The following is a 24,606-nucleotide window of genomic DNA, read 5'->3' as shown; positions in this document are numbered from 1 at the left end:
ATAATTACTTCAAATTAAATACAATTCAAATTTAATGATTACTTAAACCATATTTCTTTAAATTTGCTTATTTTAAAATAATTTTGTTCTAGCCCAATAAAGATTCAGGTTCATTGTATCATCAAAAGAAAACTTAACTTACATTTTTAAAAAAGACAGTATTTTTCATATTATTTAAGAAAAATAGAAAATAATTACTTACAATATATTATTATAGTATTTAAATTAAATAATATGTCAAAATTTGTAGGTAAATTTTATATACAGTATAATGTATTAATTAAACCTATATTTAGAATTAATATTTAATAAAATTAAACACAAACATACTAAACAAGTTTAAAAATGAGATAAAAAATAAATAAAATTTTAGAATAAAGTTAAAATTTAGGCAAATTTTTACTTATATAATTTAAATCTATTACGACCATTTTAATAGCAGCAAGAATATAAAAGATGTCAATTATTACCATAAATATTATTTTATTCAAAATAATTTTTAAATAATGAATTTAATTATACAATCATTTTTAAAATTTGTATTCATTTAGAAGAAAATATGCAAATCAAACAGATTTTGTAATCAAACAGATTACAACTTTCAATCATAATATGTTGCTAAAAAATGTGTATGAAAGTAAGATGTCCAAAGGTCAAACAATACTGTAGAGTTGATTGTTATAAAAGTTCTGTTTCTAGAGAGCTAACAAGAAAAACTATAAAACATTTCATTTACGTAAAAAATCTTTTTACATTAAATATGCAATAATGTATAAAACATCAATCTATGGACTAAACATTTTAAATAAACAAAGCACACAATAAAAATTAATTTCACAAATAATTATGCTTTTACTGAAACTAAGATTGGCAGAAAGCATCACTGCATGATAGCTTGAAATTTTTGTCTGTCAGTTGAAAATGTATGAAAGTGTGAATTTGGTGTATGAAAAGTGATTTAGGACGTCAAATATACAAAAGAATAAACTTAATGTATAAGGTATGGTTGCTGCATATTCAAATTCTGTATGTAGCGTCCTTGTAATTTGGTTCTTGGTAGATGACCAAACAGCAATTGGTTAGAAAAAAATTATGGTTTATTTTATAAAAATTTTTTAAATGATTCAAATGCATTTTGGGTTGGTTTATGTTTCCAACCCTTCTTCAGTGCTGTTAAAAATACAAAACGGAGTAAGGTTAAATATGACGTAAGAAAGGACAGAAAAAGTACAATAAAAAGTAGGCAAAGCCAAACCTCTTTGGGATAGATATTTTACAAAGCAACCTCTATCCAGTGAAAGTGCTGGTGGAAGTGAAGGAAAGAAAGCAAAAAAGCAGTGAATAAAAAATTTAAAAAATAAATAAAACAGAAAAGTTAAAAATAACTTAACACTAATTTTTTTTAAGTTATTGTTACATTATGTTATGCAAGTTAAGTTTTGGTATAATTTCCCTTCTCCCACCACCAGTTTACACCTCCACCGTAGTCTATCCTCAAAGGTAAAGTGCAAATAAAATTATATTTTTTTTAACAATTATTATTCTATTATGGTTATTTATTCATTTACAACTACAAAATGCATTTTTCAGTGTATTCCTTACTAAAGTTATTTTTTTTCAATGTACTAATTAGCTTTAATTTGAGTGTGTTTTTCATGTTGGAACAGATTATTTGGTTTTAATGTAATCATATGGGGAAAAATGATTCACCTTACGACATTTTATGATACGATTTCAGTTTAGGAACGGATTAATTTCGTATTCTGAGATACTACTGTACAAAGTTGAAAAGCTAGGTTCTGTCACAGTATGCCAGAAACGGCCACTAGGGGCACCTCTAGCTATTATTTAAATTAACAATAAATTCAGTATATTATTATTTGATGTGGTTTTTGGATGCGTTTTAGTAGGGTACGCCATGAGAAATTCAGTATATTATTATTTTTATTTAATAGGAATTTATTATTTATGACACTGCTGCTGCTACTAGAACATCCACTTTGGGGTGTACCGGGTTACTAGAATAGAAGTATTAGAAGTATCTTAATCTTTGTTGTTTTTGCCAAGCAACACCGGGCTCATCTGCCGGTAAAAAAAGTTAATTGGAATTGTATGGCTTCACAAAAAGACTGAAAAGATGAAAATTAATTTTTAAAGGATACTATTAATATTTTTTTTTTATCTGTGCATTTTGAGAATTTTTGGACAGCACCTTGTAGTACTTGACAGCTGAACAGATTGATTATTACATTATTTTTAAATTACATGTAGACAAGAAATTATTTATTGTGACATCATCACAATGCCAAGCTGCAATTTTTAATCATATTTTTAATTTATTTAATTTAAAATGTATGTTCGCTACCTCAAATTAGTAGTGGCATGCTCCCGTTCATACTTTTCCTTTAACAATTGTCGTGCCAGTCTAATTCCTTTCAGGGGAAAAGTTTTGAATTGAAATAACAAATTTCAGTTTGCAGTAGAAGTTCATATATAGTTAATTGGAATCTCTTGCCTCTAAATTCCCATATCTGGTCTCATGTTTCATCTATCTAACTCCAATCTCAAGATTAAGAAAAGACAGACAGATCTGATGGATGAACAGAAACTGACAACAGTGGAGATTTATAAGTCTACAATTTTTTCAAATTACAGCCCAATAAAATATCAGACAATAATAAAATATTTGTTGCATCCTTAACATAAGAAAATTCAAAATTTAGTGATCTGGATAATTAATTTTTTTCAATGAGTTAGTAAAACAACAATTTCAAATTCTTTAATTTTTATAAAAATTTTACATTGCATTTTTAAAACAATATCAATATAAAAATTAATGATAAAAATTAAATAATATATTAAATCAAAATTAATCTCAAGTTTAATTTAAAAAGTATAATTAAACAATTTTTTATAATATATTCAGAATTATCAATATTATTGTACAGTTGACTCTTGATAACTTGAAGTGGGAAGAACAAAGAAAAATTTTTGACAAAAGTTTAAGTTAAACAAATTACCATTACTTTAATGCAATGCTAATTCTTTAATTTGATAGTATAACTATATTTTTATTGTTTCTTAAGTACATACAGATACAAGATAACAAAATGTCTTTGAGACTGCTATCTGCAAGATTTGAGTGGTGAATTCACATTTAAGAATAAAGTCATTTTATACAAAAGGCAGAAAATTGTAAAATTTTTTGTAATAACTTTCATGATACAATGAGAATGTGAAATAACTTTATATGTGTCTTTGAATGTAAATAATTAAATGTACAGGTATCACTCATATAACATGGTAGATACATTCGAAAAAAGTGCAGTGTTTTGTAAATCCATGCTATACAAAACAAAAAACCAATACAAAACATGGGTTAGGTTCCCAAAGTTAACAAAAGTCTACTATTCTTTTTTTGTTACTAAGAGAAATATGTTTATTAAAGCAACCAATAATTAACAATGACATTTAAAAGTACTGCATTATGTATTAATATTAATTTTAGTTAAATGAGGGCATTTTCTTTTTACAAAGTATTGTCATCTTCTGAGCTTTTTTGTTGATCTTGATCAGAAATATCAGTGACATCTCCATTTTTTTACTTTTATCAAAAAAAATTTTTTTATGGATGACAAAAATATGTTATTAATTGAAAATTTGTTCTAGTAGGTCATGTTTGTTCAGTTGAGTACCAAATCATTTTTTTCCAAAAATTATATTTGAATATCAAATTGTTCAAGTACTGAGATAATGTGTATCATTTGTCATTTTTACAAATGATTACTTACCTACAGTTTAAAAAAAGTTTAATAACACTTATCTAAAAATGTTTAAATAAACTTTACTTGATATGAAGATTAATCTATAAAAACAAAACAAGGTCTTAAAAGGCTGAAGTCTGAAAGCAATGACAGCAACACCTGGTTGATAGGAAAGCTAGGACAAGAAAGAAAAAATTGTACCATCAGTTTTCATTAAAATAAACATGACAAAAGGCACAGAAAAATTTCTAAATCTATGGGCAAATTTGAGACAACATACATGCTGACTTGAATAAAAAAAATATCAAATAATGAAGTTTGCACTTAAAAATTGTATTTTTAATGTGAAATTTTGTATGGAGGATTTCCCAAATTCTGGAACAGTGTTGTATGAGGGACACCTGTACTTTTTTTTATTTGAGTTTACCTTAATGCAGTCCATCCTCTTGATAACACAATAGAAGACACAAAATTGCCAGATACAAAAAGTTTCATAACTACCATGATATCTAAAAGCTTTTGTAAGTCTAGGTACTGGTGGTCAAATATTTGGTTCTATTGATAGATAACCTATTTGATCATTTTTTTCTGATTATTTCTTCTAAATTTTTCTGATTTGAAACTTCTAAGATGTTATCAAATGATGAAAAAATTAAAGAGTAATTTACGATGAAATTAAAACTGTTTATAGAATGTTGTCCAAAAAATCTTATTCATTATAATTTAATGTTAACTTTTTTTTTTAGCCAAAAAACTTAATTTATTTATTTCAATTTATTTCAAACTTCTTCAATAATTCTATTAATATAACTACCAGTATCAATTTTGGGTAGATTTATTTCTACACCTAGATCAGTTACATTTTTAGATATCATCTATTATACATATAATTAATTAATCTAAAAGTAACTAATTCCTACCCATTTTAATTCTAAATAAATAAAATGCTACCTTTCCTCAGACCACAGATTAAATACCATGTGCAGTGAAAAAATTCTAAAAGAAGCATCTTCCTATTGGCACTATTAAAATGGAAGCAGTCACTAGTGATGTCATTAGACATTCTCATTACCAATTCCTTCTGTTTTATCATAAGTGCTGCAATTTGTTTTGTGAATATGAAATATAAAATATTGTTAGTTTCTTGTAATTTCATGGTATTGGAGAGATACTATGTTATATCTTACAAGACATTCATGAATCCAGGCCCTAGATTTTAAGTTATGAAATGTGTTCTCAAAACTGTTTTGAGTATAAACACAATAAACATTGAATTAATGGAAATGCATAGGAACAAAAAATGAAATTTGACTTCATGAAGTTTGATTTATAAAAGTCAACTGTACTTATATTATTAATATACAAGATACAAATACAAAAGATAATGTGTATTAATTAGACAAAATACTAACTTTAAAATCATCCATTAAACCAAGAGCTTTACTGGCTTTCTTGAAGAATTCTTTAGTATCATATGTTACACGTACAGGACCAGAATGATCTATGGAGCCTTTCTGAAGCTGTTGAAGGGACACAGCAGGAGAACCATAGATTTGTTTAACAAATGCAACATCATAGTTATCCTAAAAGAAAATAACAATAATTATAATTAATTTTTAAATTATCTATTTTTAAAATTCTAATTTATATATCATTTGATCAAAAATTATATAACTATGAAAAAAAATCACTTATTGATAAAAAGAATATTTAGCTTAACAAACTATATAAGTTATTACTTTGAATGATTGTCTCTTTAATCCAAATAAATAAATAAATCTGGTAGACTTCCTCACAGCTATCAGGTTAGGTACTCCTTTATTTCAATTTACATATTAGACCAAGAGCGTGAAACAACTGTAAACTTTTTGGACATTTTGGACTATTGCAAATATGGCAAAATTTGCATATTTTCAATCTATTTTAATTCCATATAATTCTGTTGATCCCTAGCACATCAAATTTGCAGCCTTTAGATCATTGATAAAAAGGGCATATACACATTGTGCCAGCATCTGAGACACTGTAATGGAGCTGAATTACATGTTAAAAATCACAGAGCAACAGGGTTATCTGATAAAAATAATACAAAAATTGATTCCAACCTTTCAAACATCAAAATGTCAACATGTGTTGGTAGACCAGACATGAAGAGTGGTTTTAAATTATACCCCATCTTTAAGAAAGATACATAGGAAAGCAGCCAGAGATAATAATGTCCAGTAGTATATTGACACAACCCAATGATCTTTGCAATTTTAAGAAATGATAAAAAACCACATAACCATAATTTGACTGTAGGGATTTACTCCATCCCAATAATCGACCAACATTCCAAATCAAAACTGGTCTATGTGGGTGCCACTATGCATAATTTATAACAATGACTCAAGGAACATAACATCAAGACATACAAGTACACTGGGAGCAGACAACAATCATCAGACCCACATCTAATATATACACTATGTGATATCTAGAAAAATTGGAAATTTGTAAAGCTCACAAAAAATCCAGTTGCATCAACTAAAGAGGGGCAGACAACTTGTCTATTGCACGGCAGTCCGTTTATAAAATTTAATTTTATTAAGAAATATTTGTTTTATTAGTTATTATTTGTTTATTTTTACTTTTTATTTTTATTTTATTTCTGTAGTATTTTATTATGTTAACTTTTTTTTTTAGCCAAAAAACTTAATTTATTTATTTCAATTTATTTCAAACTTCTTCAATAATTCTATTAATATAACTACCAGTATCAATTTNAATAAATAAATAATACTACAATTAATTAGATTTCTGTTATTTATTTATTTTAGAATTCCAGTTAACAGAAATCTAATTAATTGTAGTATTATTCATTTATTTTAAAATTCAGGTGACAGTCCTTTAATGTAAGCTAATTTTATTAAGGGACATTTATTTGTTTATTTTTACTTTTTATTTCATTTCTGTAGTATTTTATTTTATTAATCTCAACTACAATTGCTGTTATTTATTTATTTTAGAATTCTTGTTCTTGTTTTTAAATTTTTGTATTCATGTTCTATATTCTGTTCTATTGTAACCGAAGGAGGGTCAGTGAAACTGGTCAAAAACATTCTTATTGTATTAAATTCATTGCTGGATTTTTAAAAGTGTGATTTTTTTGTGATAAGTATTAATAGCTTTAATAGTATCTTTTGCATTTAGGTGTGTTTTTAGCACTGCATGTAATCTATTCTGGTATTGAAGTGTTAATCTTTGTTTTATATGACCATGTTCTGTAAGGGTGGCCTGTTGGAATTCTAAATATTTGTAAAACTTGCCCTCTTCCATGGATTCGATAATACCTCCACTTCTAAAGTCTCATTTTTTCAGAACTCCTTTTTCAATGTATAGCGTTTTGCATTTGCCTAGACCAAACTCCATTTGTATATCTTTTAAGTACAGTGGGTGATCAGTTAACGAACAAATCGGATAACGAACACTTTCACGAAAGATTTTTATGATCGGACAACGAACAAATCGGACAACGAACACATGTTCGGATAACGAACACTTGACTGAACAAACACAAAAAGAAGAGACGTAAAACAACGAATACCAATTGGTCTTCCTTTGTCTTCAGGCAACAATTCAAAACTTTTCGGAGCGCGGGAGACGTCGACATCAACGTTCTACCCAGTATATACTGAGAAGATAGTATTCTCCCAAACTTTGAAACTCTCCCTTGTAATTCCAGCTTTTTATATTTCTGACAGAAACAATTCTTTTACATTTTCTTATGAAAATGCGGATTTATGCCGATATCTGCTATTAAAGATCTTTTAAAGAAGTGGGAGATTGAAGGATTCCTGGAAGAATGCCATTTTAAGACCGTTGTTCTGACAGAACAACGGTCTTAAAATGGCATCCAAACCAGGTTGAGGTTAATAGGCCTAGGGTTCTCTACAATTACAATGCTATTAACTACTTCTGAAAAATCATAAAGAAGACAGAAAAGCAATCGATATTGGACAGATTCTTTAATTAATTAATTAACCCCCACAAACGGAAAAAAACATGACTAATAAAAATGCAAGACCGTGTATATATGTATTTTTATTATTACATATAAATAAACGTAATAAGAAAGTATGGTCTATATTTTTTATTTTTTGGAGGTCTCCAAAATGAATTAATCAAATTCCCATAGAAACCTATGGTAAATCGATAATCGGTTAACGAACAAAGTCTTGGAACGGATTATGTTCGTTAACCGATCACCCACTGTATATGTATGTATTCTGCAATGTGGACATTGTATTATTCATGCTTTGTATGTGTTTTAATTAATGATATTAATTAACTAAATTAATGAAACAACTAAAAAACTTTCAAAAAAGAAAGTTTTTTTAGTTGTTTCATTAATTTAGTTGTTGTTTTGTTATTAGTATATTGCAGACATGGGCAAATGCGGCTCTTTTTGAGTTACATACGGCTCTTGCTGAAAGTGTTAATTTCTGCTTTTTATTATTATTTTTACAATTTTATTTCCACAATTTTGTGAAAATATGTTTATTAAAACAAATTCAATATTTGTTTTATATTATATTAGGTTGTTCGGAAAGTAAGTTCGTTTTTTTACCACTAGACGGATTAGTTGTATTTTTCCCGCCATTTTCATTCTAAACCATATTATTATTATATATTTTGACAGTTAGCATTTTAAGACTTATTTGTAAAAAATTTTGTTTGATTTTGTGCAATTGTTTATTTTTTGTGTCCCATCAAATATGGAAGATCGAAAGCATCATTTTCGGCATATTTTGCTTTTTTATTACCAAAAAATCAAAATGCTGTTCAAGCAAGAAAAAAATTGTGGTACATGTATGGAGATGATGTGTTGACAGAACGACAGCGCCAAAACTGGTTTACAAAATTTCATTCTGGCAATTTCAATATTGAAGATGCACCATGTTCTGGATGGCCAGTTGAAGCCAATAAAATCAAAATAAAGATACTGATTGAAGCAACTGCCAAATAATAACACGTGAAATCACTAAGAGATTAAATTTGTCAAATTCAACCATTTATGACCACTTGAAACAACCTGGTTTCGTTTCAAAGCTCAATATGTGGGTTTCACATGTCCTTAAAGAGAGATGCTCTCTTTGGTGGGATTTTAAGGAAATTTTTTTTTTTTGGAGCTTTTACCAGACAATTTAACAATTGATTCGAAAGTGTACTGCCATCGAGTAAACAAATTGAGTAATATCATCAAACAGAAAAGGCGGCCAGAATTGATCAACAAAACAGGTGTAGTGTTTTACCACGATAATGTCAAATTTCACACAAGTTTGGTAACTCGTCAGAAACTGTTATAACTTAGATGGGACGTGCTATCACACCAACCATATTCGCCAGATCGAGCACACTCAGATTATTACTTGTTCCGGTTCTATACAAATTTTTTTATGTAAGACATTTACTTGAAATGACAATGTCAAAAATCACTTGGATCAGTTTTTTGTAAGCAATGATCAAAATTTTTATGAATGTGAAATCATGCTACTACCAGAAATGATGACAACAGGTATTTGACCAAAATGGTCAATATATAATTCAATAAAATATTTATTTATTATAAAAATGCTGTGCTTTTTTCCCACGAAAAAAAACAAACTTACTTTCCGAACAACCCAATATAATAAAATTGCAGTACAGAACTGTAGTACAGAATAAAAAAGTACAGAACTGTGGCTCCCATGCATTTTGCAAAACTTATATTTCGGCTCCCACTGAACTCTTGCTTGCCCACCCCTGTTATATAGCTTGTGGATAAGATGCATTCATTCTATTAAAAATTGGTGGTTTTGAGTCACTACCAAAGAAGCAAACAAAAGCTTCCTTGGTAGCGACTGAAATTGACAAATCTTATGAAGTAATGACTTAAAAGAAATTTTGCTAATAAAATACCATGTTGTAACAGAGTATCAATAATTAGCTCAACAGTGGGAAAACAATGTTTCTAAATGGACTGTTAAGTTGTCTGTTGAAGCCCGTGACATCATTGTTGTTTCATTGTTGAGCTGAACAATCTCAACATGAAAGACAGTTGAATTTTCAACAAACTAACATGGCGGCTTCCATAAAACAAGTAAATTTCGCTTATACAAACTATCGATTCACTCTTGCTGTGGACACAGTAACAGCAGATGGATTAACAAACGATCTGTATATGATAAAACAGTGATTGAACGATAATATTTGATAATTTGGTCAATATTGAAATATTAAGCTTTTTCAGAAACAAACTACCTCCATGAATTTGTGCAAAGTTGATAAGGACCGATATTTGACCCTCTTCATCTTCCTAATGGTATAAATTCTCAAGAAATTCAAATTATTGAAAAAAGACCCAGTATAAAAAAAATTTATACAGATAAGGGTTAATTTGAATAAACCCTGGCCCACCAGTGGCCAAGCGGTCTTCGTACCCTGAATACTGGGAGTTCAGTCGTGGATTCGCATCATGCTTGGACGGGCTGGCCACGTGGATTTTCCGGGTTTTATCCACATGTGTAATGTTTAAATAGGGACCAGTTTCCTTTTACAAGATCTCCCGGAAGGCATCCCCCTAGGCAGATCGCCCAAGTGTTGTGTTGCCATAACTCAACAAACAAACATCGAATAAAACCCTAAATAATGGTTATGTGAGTTACTTTATTTATTTAACAAAACAGCCACAATCGTTACCTTATCTTTTATTAAGTCTGCCACCGTGAAAAGCATCCTTTCAACGCAATCACTTCTTTTTTTTCTACAAAACCTGATGTTAAATCATTCAATGGATATGTATGTTAGATCATTCAACGGAACAGTGATGTAAGTGTTGAATTTAAAAACATAAGGTATGTACTATATTCTAGCTCGTTGTGTATGACCAACTCTTATTACAGGCTCTCTGATCGCTGGCTGATATCAGCATTGAATCATGGTTGTGTAGAAACCGATTCATTATCAGGTTATACCAACTATTATTAGCCTGACATTTTTTTTCTTTTAAACTGATAGCATCCTAATGAGGATATGTCTATTTAATGTCTGCAGGCTATATAATAACATTTTTAACATTAGAAAAGCGATTATCTCACCTTCCGAAACAAAAAGAAAGGCATATCTGTATATCAAAGTTAAAATTTTTATTTCATTTAATGATTAAACTATACAAACGTCCGATGCGAAGTGGAAGTTATGCTATTTCAATTCAAAACTTCTCCCTGAAAGCAATTAATAGGTAACCAGCATGACTCTGACTCTATTGTTAAAGGAAAAGTGTGATGTACAAGGACAAGCCATTACTAATAATTTGATGTGAAGAGCATATACAGTGGTGCCTCGTATAATGTACTTAATCCATTCCAGGTACATGTCCGTTAAGTGAAAAATCTGTTATACGAAACACATTTTCCCATAGAAATACATGTTAAAACATATAATTTGTTCCACAGCATAAAATAACCATACTGTACCATAAAAAAAAAAAAATGAAAATGGAGCAGTCACCAATTATGCTGGGTAGTCAGATGTGAGGAGGAGGTGGAGGAACACTTTCTTCACACATTCATACAGATACAAACTTTTTACACATTGCATCAGGTCTCTTTTTATTGTCTTTTAATTGGAGTCAGATTCAGGAGATGCTATCAGAGCTTGCAGGGTCAACTCCTCTTGTTCCATCCTTTGTTTCCATCCTTTTAGCAGCTGGCTTCTTAAAAAACATGTCCAAGGTGGTCTGTTTCTCTCTCTCTTCTTCAACACCTGTCGTGTAAATGACTGGCAAGGGTGTCATTGTAGAGATCATTGATCCTGTTGGCTTCAGCTCTGTTTGGATAATGAGTATTGGTAAACTCCTTAACCTCTCCCCATTTGACGAGAAAGTTTTTGTCAACTTTCACTCCTTCTGATGATTTCTTGCTTTGTTCCAATTGAAATCACCTTTCTGTTTTTTAGAAGCCATGATTTGCACAACACTTGAATAAATGTAAATATCCTGCACTGAGGTGATGTACATAATAAACAAGGGAGCAAGCCGAATCCCAACGGGAGCTCTGTACTTCAGATATACTAATAATATATTCTAATAATACTAATATATTATAAAAATAGCAAATTGTCATTGGCAATGGCAAAAGAGTGGAAACATCATTCGCACTTGTTGAAAGAAAGTCCGTTGTTCACCTCACGTAACTGCCAAACAGAAAGTCCATTGTTTGCAGCCAGTCCATTGCTCGAGTCACGTAACGACCAAACAGAAAGTCCATTGTTTGCAGTGTCCGTTATATGAGGCACCACTGTATTTTAAATTACAAAAATTAAAAATATGATTAAAATTGCATCCAGGTATTGTGACAATGTCACAATAAATAATTGCTAGTTCTCTAGTTTACTCGTTACTAGCATTTAAAATTTTTTTTTCATACCTTTAAAATTAAACCTTTTGCCATTTTATAATAATTAAAACTATGAAAAATTTATATAACAAAATCTCATAACAGATGGCGCCACACACAATTTTATTTATTATAATGTACAGTCGACCCCCTATAACATGGGTTCTTATAACGAAAATTCCTATAACATAGCGAAAAAATTGCGGCAGTATTCATATAAAGGGACTCATAAAACGTCGTTGCCGACTCGTGTCGCGACAAGATTGGTCAAATCTGGACCAATAGTGGATGAGCAGCCGAACTACTTTCCGCCGTCCAGCGCCATGCTACAAAAAGTTTAGGCGGGTAAATTGAGTTTGCTATCGTCTGTACAGTATTATATATAAATTAGGTACTGTATATATAATTATATATTAACTTAATTTATTGTAACTTTATTATAATTATATATATATTTTCCGCCGTCCAGCGCCACGCTACAAAGAGTTTAGGTTTACTATCGTCTGTACAGTATGTAAATTAGGTACCGTAAATCTAATACAGCACTAATTTTATACATTTCTTGTGAAAGAAACATTTCTTATTCAATGGCCATAAAAATTATTTATATTAATGATGTCTCCAAAGGTCAACAAATTTTTTGCAGAAAAATAATTTATCAGAAAATGCAGCCGCCGTTTGGTGCACTGCTCCGCGACGAAAACAAGCATAAGCAACGGCGTAGTCGAACGGTGCACACTCGGTAAGTAATCCCACAATTTTTTGTTTATAGCTTAGTTTATACAGATTATTACCAAAAAATTATACGTGTTTTGGAAATGTTGAGTCGAAGTAGTCTAGAATTGGTTAATTTTATAGAAGAAAACCTTTCAAACAGCCTTAGTCCGTAAACTTCACACGTGTCAGGCTGTGATTGGCTCATGTATTTAAGGATTTCTACGATGTAAAATTCTTATAGAGTGGAACGTATCTAAGCGTTATAGGGAGTCTACTGTAATTAAAAATATAAAAGTTAATTTCTAAATAAAATCTCACAACAGCAGAGAAAGTTACGCAACTCGTTGGTTTTGATAGATTTTTTACAAATACAGTTACTTTTCTTGAAATGAACGATCTTTTTCTCAGTTTCAATATAGAAAGATCTATATTTGATTGTTTGGTGTAAAATACATACATGATGTTTTCTATCACTCAGGTAAATTCATAAAATTTGCTTATTTAATATACAAATTACTTTAACGTTTACGTAACTAAACTATAACACGCATATTTAATATAACCAACATTCGATGACATCAGGTAACTGCTTTTAAAATGGCGTCAAATTAATGAAATTTTACAAAATTTAGTAAAAATTGCACTGTCGGTCAATTGGAAAATTCGTCGAAAAATACTCGACAAACGAGAGGAAGGATTTCTTCTAGTTCTGGGGGTGGCGAGGTAAAGATAATGCTCAATTATAGAAAATCTTGCTTCTAACCCCTTATGGAGAATGAAAACCGAAGGCGGAGGGTGGTAGGGAGTCTTTCGATCCCAATTTGTCTTCACTCGGAGGATAGAAATGTAAAAAATGCAGATATTTAGCCTTAAAATTCAAAAAAAAATCCATGACATCAATCACATTCGAATTCATTGTGAGCTTTCTAATCTCGCAACAATTGCTGTTTCTATGGAAACGTGTATTGTTGCTACATGATTTTGCATCACTTTCCATGTTTTTCGCTTGCGGAACGGACGTGTGTGCTCTTTGCTCTAGTTTTTGCTGTGTTTTCTGCCTTTTTTCAGTGTTATTTGCTACCCGAATGTGGTTTTAAGAAGACTCGTGGACGCCAACATTACACCAAGTAAGATTTTAATTAGAATTTAGCTAGCATTAAGATTTTATTTTCATTTCGTTTAGTGCAACTTTCGGAGACGACATCGGCCGAAACTTGCACAATTCACCAATGTAAAAAGATTCTCCTTAGGGACTGATTGCCCCAAAGATTGGGTGTGCCGTCATTATATCCTCATCAAGTGTGGGAGTGTGGTCAGGTGACCTTTTGTTTGATAGTGATGACACTTTGAATGTTTCTCATCGCTGGGCCAGCTAAGGTGGTGAGAATTAGTTTATTCAGGGCAGATAGTTTACTATTTCTTTTGATTGTTTTTAAATTCTCCCTATGGACTTGTTTAAATGTCAACTTTCTTTCACGTTAACAATTAATTGTTATAACTTTATTTCAAAATTTTCTCAGATCAATGAGAGGGGGAAGGGACTTGTTGCATCAAAGACCCCCTCTTTAACATGAGTTTCTTAGTCAACTGTTTACTGTTAAAATAACACATGCTCGTGTATTTTCTAATTCTGTGGAAAACAGATGGAAATAAAGAAAAGTTTCTCATAACTTAGCTTTTTGCTAAAATTTACAGAAAAACAACCCACAGAATCTCACAACTACTTTATAATTTGCATCTGAATAAAAATATTTTTCATTTCTCATATTTATTTCCATATGTAGAACTCTCCTTAATTTAAACTGGTCATTTTTTTGGTTCCTTCAAATTCAAGTTTTAGATGTTTTACTGACTGTATTATATATATATAATACAGTCAGTAATGTGTGTATATGTATGTATGTATATATATATACATACATTATACACACATTAGCTGTTACCTGCAGCTTCACCTGTGGAATTTGCAATTTGATCAATTTGATACAAAAAAATACCCCTCCTTTGGTACTTCACTAAGATTCTCAATCATTAGTTAATGTAATTTATCATTGTGTACATTTTTTTTTCTCTTCTATACTTCTAAGAAATATTACTTTCTAAGACAGCTTACTGTTTATTTTAAACTTAATCACATTATTAAAAAATCATCAAGATACATCAAAACATAGCTATTTAATTTTGAAAGTATTCACAGTATTCTAAAAATATTTGAACGAATTATAAAAAATATTGTTTTTAATTTCAAAAACCCGATTTAAATTTTTTTTAAAATAAACTTATTGAATTAAACTTACTTAACACGAGAGGAAATCTGATATTTTATAGTAAATTTACAAAAAATTTATCTATAAGTTTCTTTCTGTATTTCTAATTAAGTGTATCACATCAAAAAAATTAAGGATTTAATTTATAAAACAAAACAATTAAATTTATTGGAAGTTTCTCATTAATTAATTATTCTCAAACTAAGAAAATTAATATATAAATTTTACTGTAGAAACACTACCTCAAACTAGATATATGCAATATAAAAGAACACTTCCAAACCCAATATCCAGTTAAAAAACAAAAAATGTATTGAAAAAAAACAAACGTTTGTTTTTTCAATAATATTTTTTGTTCTTTAACTGGATATTGGGTTTGGAAGTTTCTTATATAAATTTTACAATTAATTTAGGTAAAATATTCAGTTTATTGATAAATGCATTAAAAATTAATAATCAAACATCCTTACTAGATCCGATATGTTTTAAAGCTATACGTCAACCAAAGCCAAATATTATCGAGCCAGAAATGGCTATATTACTAATAATTTAATAAACAATTTGGCATTAGAGTTAGGCATTAGGTGCCATCATTGACGTATAGCTTTAAAAATTAAAAATTATTTTAACTACACTTATTTATTTTGTAATGTTTTTTCTAATTTTGTTTTAATTTTTTCTTAAATTATATATAAACAAATTATACAAAAATACACTTATAATACCTTTTTTAAATAACTGAGATCCTTCTTTGTAAAAGGCACAAATTTATCATTTAATTTAATAAATTTCAGATGCTTTTCATAAAAAAGACCACTAGAAAAAACAATAAGAAAGTTAGTTATTGTTGAATAAATACACTACGAATATAAAAAAAAACATTTAAAAGATTTATTTAATTTTGAAGTAACTAACTTATCGATAAATAATTTAAAAGAATTAACTAATTCATAATAATTAAACTCATTTCATAAACTAAAAATAATATGGTTATAAAAATTAAGTCACATTATTTCAATTCAAAAATTCTCCCCTGAACAGAGTTAGATAGATGTCTAGCATGACTATTGTTAACAGGAAAAGTAGGATGTACAGGGGCAAGACACTATTAAAACTGAGAACATTGTAAGGAAAAATTGCATCCCAGTATTGAGACATTCTTTACATACATATGACTGACTAAATTTGACGAATGATTACATTTATATACACAATTTAACCCTATTATAACGTCATCCATGAGACTGGCAATTTTTTGATGTTATAACAGTGTGTCGTTATCTGTGGGGTCATAATTTCAGTCCCATAAAAAGTATCAAGTATGTTTAAGAATCTATTATAAAATCCATTCTAATTTAACATCATATATATTACCTTAACATTATTTCTTAATGGTAATACAGTATAATGTATCTATTATGGTTATAATTTATTATTGTATGTATAAAAGTGCAAACTAAATGTTTAAATCAACTTTATTTACATTATTATGTCTAAGTTTACATCAATGTAATTAAAAATTTCAAAAATTACCTTTTATAAGAAATTTCTATTTGTCTTAAGTTTCAATAATGGTGGCACTTCCAGTTTTGAGAATAATGTCAAATAAAAAGGCAACAAAAGGTTAAACTAATGTATGCAAATTAAAAAGACACAATAACAATATTCACTTAAAAAAAGTCAGTTATTTTAGATTGTAGGTGTTTTTCACCTGAAAATTGTTTATCAATATCATTTTCTAAATCATACACTTTATTCATTATTTTCGATAAAGTTTTCTGAGATCTGTAAAACATTTTCAATAATCTTATTGCATTACATGCTTCCCTGGTTGATGGCACTTCATTTTCTCTGTCTGATGTTTTATCTTCATCATCTTCATTTTTTTCATCTGTATATTTAATTTGCTCAACAATATCTGCATCTGTATAAAATAACATGCGTAACTATGCAGACTGACTGATCATCGTGTCATTTAAAGATGTGACCACCGAAGTCACGTGGTGAGAGTACCACCCACAATCATTCTAGGAAGTGGACTCTTGACCCCAGAAACTGAACATGTAGTACATGTACTGTATTTTCTTTGTTAAATAAAATTTGTAATCTAATTTTGTAAATCTGGAAGTGCTTTAAATATGACGTTAAAACAGAGTTTTATGTTGGGTTTTTTAACATTGTCTAGTATAGTAAAATCATGGGACCGATAAAAATTTGACATTATATTAGGGTTGTTGTTACATCTGATGACGTTATTAATCAGGTTAAACTGTATTTGATTTTTTTATCCATGAAGTCAACAGTAGATTCTTGTTAGTGTCAATCTATGGGACCACCTATAAGGGTTGATTTAACAAGTATTAAGCAATTTCTGTCTGAAAGAAAATTGTATTGCATATCTATATATTTAACCATAGAATAAGAATTTCTGATAAGAAGCTAAAAATTTGCAATATTTGGCAATATAATCAATCACTTAAAACCATTTAAAAGGGATTTTTGATGAATAAACCTAAATGTTGTCCTTCAAATCTGACACTCATCCGAGTTCAAGAATTACTGAGAAGACGATTAATTCTTGAATTCAGATGAGTGTTGGATTCAAATAACATAACATTTTGGTTTATTTGTCCAAAAAATTCCTTTTAAGTGGTTTTAAAAGTGAATAAGAATGTCTGTTTTCATAGAAATTTTTAATTCAAATAATCATGGAAAACTTCCAAAGCAGTCATCAAATACATATAAGAAGAAGACACATGGGCATAAAAAAATCATTTAGAAAAATCTGTTAAATCTAAAATTAAAGTGAGTAATTGACACTTTTTAAAATACAGTTTTATCAATGTATTGTATAACTCAGTGGTTCCCAACCTTTTTTCATTAGCGTACCCTGTGACATGTCATATCTCTAGATTGTACCCCGTGACATGTCATATCTCTAGATTGTACCCCGTGACATGTCATATCTCTAGATTGTACCCCTCATTTAAGAAATTTAGTGAGTGCTCGTATTGTTAATTTTACATATTGTAACTTTAAATTAAAGAAAAAAAAGTAAATGAAAAAATGTATAATAAAGTTGTGATTGTTGCAAGGAACATATTTTACCTAATAATTTTTTAATACTATTAGTTTGTGATACATAATATATTATTTTTTCTGCCATAATAAATTTTTTTCTGTACCCCTAAACAACCTATCGCGTACCCCTAGGGGTACACGTACCACAGGTTGGGAATCGCTGGTATAACTTATCAATGTGAGTATCCAGAATTTTTCAGTTTGAATCAATAAAGACAGTGAACATCAAGAAAAGCATTTTGTGAAGTAAGAGATGCTATATCATAATGCTCTTAGCCATCTTAATTATCACTTTCCTGTTCATCATTGCTTCTATTTACATGTTAATTTATATTTAGATGTTTTAGAAATAAAACCTTTTAATACAACTGTACAATGAAAGAACATGCAATACTTTCATTTAATAAGCATGTTTTCAGTTGAAAATTTTTAAATCTTCTGAAAATATAACTGTAAACATCCTGAAAAAATTACTGAAATTTTAAATACAAAAATCACTTGAATTTACTTATATTTTGTTAGAATTTTTTAAAAAGCAATAATAATTATTCTAACAGGTAAGTAAAAGAAACATCAATGTTAACCAAGTTCAAGTTCCCTGAAGAGCAGTTTAATGTACACTAACACTGGATTGACTGATAATACTAAACAATGGTTGACACTAACAAGAATCCATTGTATATATTTTTCCTTTTCTTTTAGTTTTATTTCTTTTTTAAATATTTAATTATATATTCTATCATTTTTTCTGTTAAGAATATAGGCTTATTTATTCAATTATATTTTTCAAACAGTTATAAATTACATATATTTATTGTTATTCTCTCTCTCAATTATACATTTTTATCATTATTTTGTAAATTATAATTCATGCATTAATTTTTATCATGAGAGTTTATTTATTTATATACACAGAATGAGTCAGGAGGAGAGGGAAATCAGTTATGAGAACAATAGAATAGATAATCATAAACAAAAAAGAAACTTTATATGAACTTAGGTTTTATTCTCAATAGTTTTTGACATAGCTGTTTGCTTACATACAATAAATAATAAATGTTATGAAGTAGATTCAATGAATAAGGTTTGTAGTGATATTACAGAAAAATAACAGTGTACAAGGTTGAGCTAATAATATTAAAAGAGTATACAGTAATACAGCTCTGTACTAAGTCATCTTTGCCAGATGGCATTTGCATCAGAATTAAATAGCGAGATATTTGATTTTTGACAGCCAAAGACATTGGACACACTGATAGTAATAGGAAGACAAAGCAATGTAAAGTTTAATTGACTCATGTCTGTGGAACACTAACATGCGTCAATGAATGTAACATGTGAATATAACAAATACATCATTCATTATTATTGTATTTATGGGAGCAACTTTCAAACAGCTGTTTTTCCAAAACTACTGAGAATAATACCCATGTATACATAGTTTTTCTTTACAATGACCCCATACTATTGTCTCCCAACTGATTTCCCTCTCCTCTTGACTTACCTTGACTAATTTGATTATATATATATATATATATAGACACACTATGGNCCATAATACATTGTTTTATGAAGACGTCCCGAAGAAAGAAACGACTCGGGGGCCATCAGTGAGTTACAGTTTCCTTTTTAAGCTAGAAGTCGCGTGCCAAATTTCTCTCTAATAATTCGGTTAATTTTCCCAACCACTAAACAATTTGTCCTTCTATTTTTCGAAATAAAGAAAAAGCACCCTCTTAAGCCAGATTTCGCTTCGAAATAAACGACAAAATACGGATTTTTATCGAGATTTCGGTGGAGGAAAGCGCCAAAATCGAGACGAGAAAGAGAAATCGAACCCGAACCTTCCGAAAAGAAACCGACCATTAAATCCTTGGATTCTTCTATTGTTAATTTCGCTGGGTAGACACTAAAAGACATAAATAAATGGCAATTTTAATTTAATTTCTCTTCTGGATTTAAAGTAAGAACAATTTAAACGAAAGGCACGCGCAAAGGGCCGTTAAATAGGAACCTCGACATAAATTATTATTAATTTACGACGCGAAACGTCCAAATGAATTTACGATGGAGGAACGTATCGTATTCCTTACAGCTTGAAAGTCGCCTTACAGAGTTACACAGAACTATAAAATCGTTACGTAATAGAGCATCCGGTGTAGATGAAACGACCATCAATATAATATAATAATAATAATAATAAAGTATAAAAATTAACAAATATTTTAAATAAGAAAGTAAAAGCTTATGGTAAAACTCATTCATTGTTACTATGGATTTTAAAGAATATAATTAAAGTTTATTTTAGAATGTAAATATTTTAATTTCAGACTAAAAAATTAAAACTGTTTATTGGAAAAAGTTTATAAGCTGGTCAGTTTTCAATTTTACTCTTTTAAATTAATTATATCAAATCTTGGTGTAAACACATGGTGATTACATATTAAATTATAATCAAAATCCTAAAATCATTTTGGTGTTTTGGTATTTTTCAAAATACAAAGAAAAATCAACTATTATAACTTTTACTTCAATGTAACATATACTGTATACAATCAAATAATATTCAAAGTTTTAAAGTTATCAAATTATTTTATATATATTTTTAAAATTAATATATAAAAAAGAATATCCTATATTTTGACTCTTTCTACATAATAATCTCTCTACATTGAATTCTGATTCTCCTCTTAATCAAATTCTCAAGTTATACATTTGTAATTATTAAGTAATAAATTAAAGATTGTAAAGAATTTAAAGTCTGGTTTATATTAATTTGTTGTACATAGGCTGGTTTTTTCAAGCTCCTATGGTCCATAAAAAAAAAGACAAGTGACAAAATGAATTTATTACCAAAAGTTACATACAAACATCATTACTTTTCAACATAATCACCGTGAATATTGAGGCATTTGTCATATCTGTGGACGAGCTTTTCCATCCCCTTGTCATAGAATGTTGCCGCCAATGACTTGAGATGGGCCCTAAAGTTGTTTTGAAGATCGCAATTAGACTTGAACCTCTGCTCTCCTAGCCACTTTTTCTGTTCAGGAAAGAGGTGGAAGTTGCTCGGCACTAAACCAGGGCTATATGCTGAATGTTTAAAGGTGATGAAGACTTCCACCAGCTTGGAACTTTTTGATGTGTGAAGGCTTCCACCTTTTTCCTGAACTGAAAACATGGCTAGCAGGGCAGAGGTTTGAGACTAATGACGATCTTCAAAACAACGTTGTTAATTCTCAATGTTCACTCTAGTCACATGATTCTGTCTTGATTTGAAAAAAAAAGAAAGAAAGAAAAAAGACAGTTTCCACTGGCATGTTAAGGAACTGAATGTCATTTAAAATAAAATTTTATGTAAAATTTAATATACATAGTCAAGATTATTAAATTTCACTAGTTTTTACCAAATTTCATTTCATCATTAATATTAGGCTATTCTTAATCATATATTTTATGTATTGGTATGTCATTAGGCTTAAGTTACATATATTATGTCTGAAACAATTTATGGAAAGGCTTTAGTTTCATTGTTAAAGAGAAACTGCAGGACTTTCAATCCCTATATGATTATATGATTAAAAGAAACACTTTTGATTCTAAACGTGATCTTCATGAGATATTCTCCTGCAAAGCTATAATGTCATCATATCTGTTACACAATTCCATCTCTAAGAACAAGTTTCACTTGGGCTGGAAGAAAAATTTTATTTGAAAGTAATTATGATTGTGCCAATTCTAATATATCATGTAAAACTGTTTATGAGGTAGTCTTTATATCTTACAAATAAGATATTTTTATTTAATATTTTCTAAATAGTCACATTAAATAAAGTTCAATTACTTTTTGATCCTCCTACTACAAGTTTGTTTAATATATATATAAAAAACGGCAGTACGATTTTATAAACAAGACTATATATTATATATATATATATGTATAATGGCTATATTTATCGACAAGACTGTCTTGTTTATAAAATCGTTTTTTATTACCAGCATAGAGGTATGAAGGAGTACATGTCAAGTTTATATTTGGCACAGAGTATTAGGTGACCAAATCATTTGCACATAAAAAAATCCAGACTCATCGGTAGTCAGGGGACCGAGAACAGAGTCAAAATAAAATCCAAAATGGTGACCCTCTTCTACAAACAGGCAAAACAGCCACCTCACCCCACCTAAGTCAGGTGGGGGAGAGTACACCCACAGTCATTCTAAGAAGTGAACTCTGACCTTAGGATTGAACACACAGTTTCTTCTATGTTAAATAAAATTTGTAATCTAATTTTGTAAATTTGGGAGTGCTTCAAATATGACATTACAGGGTTTTATGTCGTTACAAGTAGGTTTTTTTAACATTATCTAGTATAGTAAAATCATGGGACTGATAAAAATTTGACGTTATATTAGAGTTGTCATTATATCTGATGACGTTATAATCAGGTTAAACTGTATATTGTATGTGCAAAATAAAAAAAAAATAATTTTGGACAATACAATGGCCATGATTATTTTTTTCAAAAACAAGAAATGTTCTTTATGCATCAACAAAAATTCAATCCAGGCCGACATGCAACGGAGAGAAATTTCGAAATTGGATATGTTAATTTCATTGAAAATACATCATGGACAACCTTGTGGTTATGGTCAGCAAAGTTTGAATGATTGCGCCCAAAAGCAGCGATACCAAAGAAGATTGGAGAACGAGAATGAGACCCACCTTGAGCATCAAAGTGATTCTGCTTAGTAGTTAGTCTCCGAGACATAGTCTTGTTCCAAATACAGTTTTGCCGTTTTACTTGTTACATATACACTTAATATACTTATAATATATAATAAATGTATATAAGTGATATATTATATACTTAATAAAGTGTGCAATAATGGATATGTTTAAGTCTATTATCATTAAGTAACAATCATTTTAACAAATGAGAAATAAACTTATACATACGCTTTGGGCCATTTGGACTGCAATTCAGACCACAGGTCTTTTGTAAGCATCCATCCCAGTCCAGGAAAAAAATCTGAGCGATATAACAAAGCTGAAAAATGCATATAATTTTGAATAATATGTTATTAAACATTGCTTTACTTTATCAAAAAAATCATTAATTTTACCAAATGCAACAAGTCAAATTTGACAACTACATTATATTTCTTACCAGGTTCATTAGCTACCATTCCATCTTTGCCATTATCATTCCAAGCAGAAATACACCATAAAGTCTGATCACTTTTCAAAATTGGATGAAGTGCCAAAAAATATTCAAAAAAATCTGGAGCAATATCTAAATCATCTATAATAAAACAACAAATTTTAAACATAAACTATATAAAATTTAACTGTATTATGATCTTTAATTCAGATATATATAAAATTAGTTTAGTATAAAATATTTATACTTATAATATTTGAAATATAAAAATTCTAATAATCTGAATATCCTGAATTTACATCTGCATAAAATTTCATTATCAATAATCATCTCATTAAAATCAAAATAAAATATTTATATATTGATTATGTTTCATAAAAGCGATAATGCACTAAATATAGGCCATCTGAAAAGTTTGCAGTGTCTTTTTTAATAAACTTTAACATGAAATATTTTTGACTGACAAGTGAATTTGTTTGTAATCAAATAATATAGTTTGTATTTTGTTGAATCACCTCTTCCATCTTGTAATCAATTTATAAATACATCATATTCGGTCATGTGGCCACATGTCCGAATATGATGTAACACGACATAGAGACAATATAACAAAAAGTTCTCAGCTTTGATATACAATCTTTAAATGTTAATTTTAATTGCATATTTTGTAATTTTATATCTTTATTGTTACTTTTTTCTATTTTATATATCCCGAGAATTTCTTTAAAAATTACTTAAAATTTTTCAAAAAACATCACTGTTCAATTTAAGCATTCCGTCAACGAATATAGAATCAAGACCTGAAGATCTCCAATTGAAGATCGAAAACATTAGTTGAAAAAACTGTTTCAAATTATCTGTTACTAGAAAATAATTTAAGGCTTTAGAGTGACATATTTACTATATCATTCCAGTCAAATAAATAGTGTTTTATCTCTTTTAAATAATAATAATTCCAAATAAAATGCTTATGCAAAAATAAAGTCTAACTTCAATTATATAGAAGTTGTAAAAAAATATTTAATTAAACAAATAAAATTTAAACATTTTAAAATGAAAGCAGCTTTTTTGTTAGTTCATATTTTGTTAACTCATGTTTCTTGAGTGATGATATAGAATAAATATAATATAGCATTTAACTACTTTTTACAAGTAATTGAAAATCTGATAATTTACGTAAAAAACAACATTTCTATAT

General features: G+C 29.0%; 1 protein-coding gene across 1 annotated transcript in view; it reads right to left on the bottom strand.

The window, feature by feature from the left end:
* The window catches only part of LOC111628216 (alpha-1,3-mannosyl-glycoprotein 2-beta-N-acetylglucosaminyltransferase-like), a 75,400-nt gene that overhangs the window by 605 nt on the left and 50,189 nt on the right, over positions 1-24,606 (bottom strand). The window contains exons 7-10 of the mRNA XM_023371956.1: positions 23,415-23,549; positions 23,204-23,294; positions 15,891-15,981; positions 5,177-5,347 (exon numbers count right to left, since the gene is read on the bottom strand). Coding sequence (XP_023227724.1) covers positions 5,177-5,347; positions 15,891-15,981; positions 23,204-23,294; positions 23,415-23,549 — 488 coding nt within the window. The remainder of the gene's footprint in view (positions 1-5,176; positions 5,348-15,890; positions 15,982-23,203; positions 23,295-23,414; positions 23,550-24,606) is intronic.

Source organism: Centruroides sculpturatus, unplaced genomic scaffold, assembly GCF_000671375.1.
Source record: "Centruroides sculpturatus isolate CEXI.00-Female unplaced genomic scaffold, Cexi_2.0 scaffold458, whole genome shotgun sequence".
NCBI classification, from domain to species: Eukaryota; Metazoa; Arthropoda; class Arachnida; order Scorpiones; family Buthidae; genus Centruroides; species Centruroides sculpturatus.
The sequence above is the reverse complement of the archived record's forward strand: the minus strand, read 5'-3'. Positions and strand labels throughout refer to the sequence as shown.